This window comes from Semicossyphus pulcher, unplaced genomic scaffold (assembly GCF_022749685.1).
Source record: "Semicossyphus pulcher isolate SPU_LCO1_2020_fin unplaced genomic scaffold, fSemPul1.0.p SCAF_3, whole genome shotgun sequence".
Lineage (NCBI taxonomy): Eukaryota > Metazoa > Chordata > Actinopteri > Labriformes > Labridae > Semicossyphus > Semicossyphus pulcher.
Window position 1 is genome coordinate 14,266,189 of NW_027211704.1, and position 5,119 is coordinate 14,271,307.

Genomic DNA, 5,119 nt, shown 5'->3' on the forward strand with positions numbered 1-5,119 from the left:
TTCCCGCCTCACTCCTAAAAGCTAAAGGGGACCAAGTGTTCGGGCTCCTCGGTTGCAGAACGAACTGCCCGAGGAACTCCGACCCGCTACATCAGTATCTTCTTCTCATCGAATCGTCATTTTTATGTTAAATGTTTTATTTATTGTCTCTTTAAGTCAAACTATTGTTTTAAGTTGTTCTTTTCTCCTGTATGTCCACCTGTTATTCCTACTTCGCTGTGTATTCTGTTGTTGGGATTTTATGGGTAACGTCGGAGTGTTCTGTAACTTACAGTATTTATATAAGATTACAAGCGCTACACTTAATGACAGTCAGCACCTCTATGAATTGAGGGTAATCTCAAAGGCACGGCAAGCTCACGTGGGTCAAGAGGTCCGACCTACATACGGGTTGTGCTGTGTTTGTGTGTTTCTTTATGTTTGACTGTTTTTATCAGTTTCATCAAAAACCCAAATATGACACATTTTGATGCATGCATTTATTGACCTACATTTACAATATCATAAGCATTTATAAAATATATGTACAACCAGCCAGAATATAAATTCAGGCCCTCAAAAAAATAAGGTTTCATAGTCCATGAGAAAAATCCAATAGTTGTTGAGATCCGTGTGTGTTTAGGAAACAGAAGACACTTCTGTCTTGCTGGTTGATACTGAAGTCTCATCCTCCACCATGCCGCCCATTCCAATAGTGCTCAGCATGCAGTTACGGAACTGAAAACAAAGAAAGTGAGGCATCATTGGACATTGACCATAAAAAGAGAAATAGTAACAGTGACTCGTTTCCTGAGTTTAAAGGCAGTAGGAGGATTATGTTCAGTTGGCCTCGTCTCTCGGGCTCAACGATACTCCGTGCTCCTTCTTGGAACAGTGTGACCAGTGTCTTAAGAGTCCTGTGCTCACACCCTGTTCTCTATAATTGTCTCGGAGCAACACACCCGATTGACCAAAGGTTGACGCCCAGAAACAGCCTGAACACAGACGAACAAGAAGATACAGGCAGAGGGCAGCTCTGTACTTTTGCAGACACCTCAACACATTTCTAGGGGGTCGAAGTGAGGACCGTGAGGGACTATTTTCTTATGAGTCTATTCTAACTCATTATATCTAATGTAGTTTTGAACAGTTATAAGGACACTAAAAATGCTTTTGCCAATCATAATTATAATTTCAATTAAGTATATTTTTATTTTAAAAAAAACATTTTGATTCTCTTTAATCTCCATGACAACTGAGTAAACTATACGTACAGAGCACAAGCCTCAGATGTATCAGACGTTAGTACATTATATTATTATATATTATATTACTATTATATACATACGTCATTTAGGAAAAATAATGTGAGGGAAACATATATTTCTCTACCTAAAATATTCCATTATTAAATCAACATTTACCCAATTAATCTACTGACTGATCTACTTTAACAGTGTTACTGCTCCTAACACTAGATATGGGGTTTCAAGTGTTTCTATATTGGTTAAACCATACCTGTTTGTTCAACAGCACATAGATGATAGGGTTGAACAGGGCAGAGCTCTTGGAGAAGAAGGCAGGGACAGCCATGGCTGTAGGTGAGAACGCAGCTCCCTTGTTAAAGAAGATCCATGCAGCAAAGCTAGCATATGGTGTCCAAGCCACTAAGAAGCCCATGACCATCAGGATGCACATACGTGTCACTTCCTTCTCAGCCTTCTGGGTGGATGCAGAGTCCTGCTGCTGAGCTGCAGCCTGAAAGTAAATGTTAGATGATGTTTGTATTAAATACTTCTCGGCCATTGATCTCTAATTTGGAAATACTCTCGACATATACAAGCTCAATCGATCCTCTCTTACCGCCTTCACTGTGCACACTAAGTTTCCATAAGTGAAGAAGATGGTGAAGACGGGCAAACAGAAGTGGCAAGAGAACATGTACATGACGTATGACTCGTTGTTGTAGCCCGGGGCCATGGTGTAGTAGTCGGGGCCGCAGGAAACCTGGATACCCTCGGGGATGTACCTGGGAATGCAAGACATAAATTGTGAGACATATGATGTAAAATGATGACATCATACATTATAACCTTTCTGCAGGTAAGGTTCTTTAAAATGGGGCGGCTGTGGCTCAGTCAGCAGGTTCGATCCCTGACTGCTACAGTCACATGTGGTAGTGTCGTTGGGCAAGACACTGAACCCCAAATTGCCCCCGGTGGCATAGCCATCGGGTATGAACGGGCATAGATCTGATTGGAGATTGGCACTTGGGCCTTTGCCATCAGTGTGTGAATGTGTGTGTGAAAGGGTGAATGTGACATGTCGTGTAAAAGCAGCTTAAAGTGGTACAGTCCATTTACTATTTACCAAAATGAGGCACATCAAATTCAATTCAAGTCATTTTCAGTCTCCAATTTGATGAGCAAATTCTTATTCCAATGAGCATTCACATGACCAGATAGATTGTGAGCAAACCTGCAACTTAAACTAATAACCTGATAAACATACTGGACTAATAAATGAAGGAGAAAAAAAACCCTGAGTGAGTGTTATCCATTGCAAGGAGGAACTTTATGCCTCATAGTTTTAGTGCGTCAAGTCAAAGTTAAACAAATAGTTCTGCGATATCTATTGGGTGATTTCAAAATGCAATTAGACTAACAACCTTAACATCTGCTGTATTTCAAACCAGTGATCATGCGACTTCTTCAGTTGTGTCCTTAATGGACCAAAGTCTGAATAATTGAGTTGGTGAGTTAGAGTCCACTAAAAGTCACACAGTCAAGTAAGAGTGTGATTTCTGCTGTTGTAAGTGTTCTGATAAAGTTGTTCTCCAGCCTTCATTCTGCCACTAAAGATGTGGACAGAGATCACGTGATCCGCTTTGGCGAACTCGTTCATTACCTTGACCATCCAACGAGAGGAGGGACAGCACAGGAGAGAGCCATAATCCAGGTGAACCCACAACCCACTGAGGCGTGGGTGGCTGTAAATTTAAAACTTCCCATGGGTTTGCAGACCACAATGTATCTCTCAATAGCCAGAACCACAAGAGACCACAGCGACACTTGACCTGTTGATACAGAGAAGAAAACATCAGTTGGGATGAGAGCCTTCAAATCCAGCTGCATGTTTAACCAGCTTCAAGAAAATCTGACGGAACAATATCTATGTGGTAAAATGAATACAATCCATTTTCCAAGAGTTTACCTCCAAGGGTAGCCATGAATCCTTCAATAGCACAGCCCATTGGTCCCAAGGAGAAATATCCCATGATGGAGGTGTAAAAGGTCACTGTGAATCCAAAGACGACCATGATGAGTCCAGCCACAGCCAGGTTGACAAGGATGAAGTTTAGAGGTTGCCGGAGCTTCTTGTTCTGTGCTGTGACCATCAGTGTCAGGAAGTTGATGGGAAAGCCGGTGCAGATGAGGAAGAACATGTAGAGAGCAAGCAGTTTGAACATCCATGGATCTGCCAAATAATACTGTGGATAATAAAAAGGACTCCTCACAAGCCCCGTCCTGTTGTTCATGGGGATGTAGAAGTTATTGCCCTCCGTGCCGTTCTCCATTTTAGCAGGATAGGATTGGGATTGGCTGAGTAGATTAACTGGGTGCAATGTTGATGCAGCCAAGGGTCTCTCTCTAACTTGCTACACGCTGATACTGTAGCTACGGTTATATAGGCCCAAGGGGCAGCCCTACTATGGATCAAGAAGATAAGACAAGAGGATTTGCATGACAAATCAGCACATAATCTGTTTAATTACCGGATGCAGGATTATAGGTTGTGCTTCAATGGAAGAGCAGATGTCACAGATCACAGTCACCAAGCATTTAAGAGAGAAATACAACCCTCCCTTTTTTCTAGAGTTTCCGTGTTTGTCCTTATTTAGCCATCTCAACATGTAAAGACACGACACAAGCGTGACTTTACTTCTACTTCAGTAGCAGATTTGAAGAAGCCATGTGAACTGCAGTTCATTCGGCACATGCATAATTTTAATGGCGTAATGCACTTTTAACTGCACAAAATGTGTTTATGACTTAAACACCATTAAAGGGAGCCTCTGAGTGAAACATATAATTTGCTTATCTCATTATCCATTTAGTTTGGTGTCCACTAACTAACTAATTCCTAACAGGATTTCAGAGTGTTCAGAGTTTAGGGTGCAGTGTAAAGCTGCACTCCTGCTACAACATTGCTGTAACAGGAGATAGGATGAGGGACAGTTGGGTAAATAAACACATTGATATATAAACAGATATATAGATAGACAGATTTATATTTTGAGTAGTGTTTTGCACTCAAATTAAACAGGGGTTTTGAATGGTTTGAAATGTGCCACCTTGTGTAAATGTTATACCCTGTGTTTAAAGTGAGTATATTAGCACACGCAAGTCAAAGACAAATTTCTGCCTTTTGCAAAAAGTAGACAAATCATTTTCAATTTTTTTCTTTTCTATTAATATTTTTAAATATATTTAAAATTTGCAGAAGCAGCCTTTCCAACTGCAAATCTTTCCATGAACCAAGGTCAAAGGTTGAGGTGAGGTTTTTTGTTAGTCTTCTTAGCTGTGTAATCTCAGCTAGGTCATAAACTCTTTATCCTTTCTCATAATACAGGTCAAAATATCTTATCCTGCTGTCATAGAAATGGAAAGGTCACTCACAGACGCAGACTTTTCTTAGTCATACATGATGTCTATTTCTTTCCTAAACAGTTGTGTATCATCTAAATAATGTTGAACATTGTATTATTTGAGTGCGGGTTCTTTTATAACTAATTCCAAGCCATGGAGATGATAACAGAAATAAGATTGGAGATTGGAACCAAGATTGATCATTTATTGAATTTGTAAGACAGTTAAAAGTTAGTAACCTGGTTCAGATGAACTGATGACAGATGAGGGGGGGATGGGCTGCTCTCACACCAAAGTAAAGCTGCTAAGCTGTTAGGGTTAGGGTCAGACCTGACAGCAAACAAAATACAACCACAATTTCTTAGTGTTGGCGGTCAAGGGGCCAGCCTGATCAAGACTTAAGGTTCATCCACTAAGGAGATTGTCTGTTTATGCAAAACAAACAAACCTTCGTGCATATCGTAGACAGAATGACTTAGGTCTGTCTCTGG

General features: G+C 40.6%; 1 protein-coding gene across 1 annotated transcript; it reads right to left on the bottom strand.

Moving 5' to 3' along the window:
- Nucleotides 1-618: 618 nt before the first annotated feature.
- LOC138605687 (green-sensitive opsin) lies at nt 619-3,556 on the bottom strand. Its single transcript, XM_069678087.1, has 5 exons — nt 3,193-3,556; nt 2,887-3,055; nt 1,843-2,008; nt 1,498-1,737; nt 619-717 (listed from the first exon to the last, which is right to left on the bottom strand). Exons 1-5 carry the CDS (start codon nt 3,554-3,556, stop codon nt 619-621), a joined length of 1,038 nt encoding a protein of 345 aa, XP_069534188.1.
- Nucleotides 3,557-5,119: the final 1,563 nt, after the last annotated feature.

Coding starts and splice junctions, on each gene's coding strand:
- LOC138605687 (XM_069678087.1), bottom strand. CDS start 3,556: ATGGAGAACGGCACGGAGGGCAATAACTTCTACATCCCCATGAACAAC. Junction 3,056..3,192: donor ATTCATGGCTACCCTTGGAG/GTAAACTCTTGG, acceptor CTGTATCAACAG/GTCAAGTGTCGCTGTGGTCT. Junction 2,009..2,886: donor CCTCTCGTTGGATGGTCAAG/GTAATGAACGAG, acceptor TTGCATTCCCAG/GTACATCCCCGAGGGTATCC.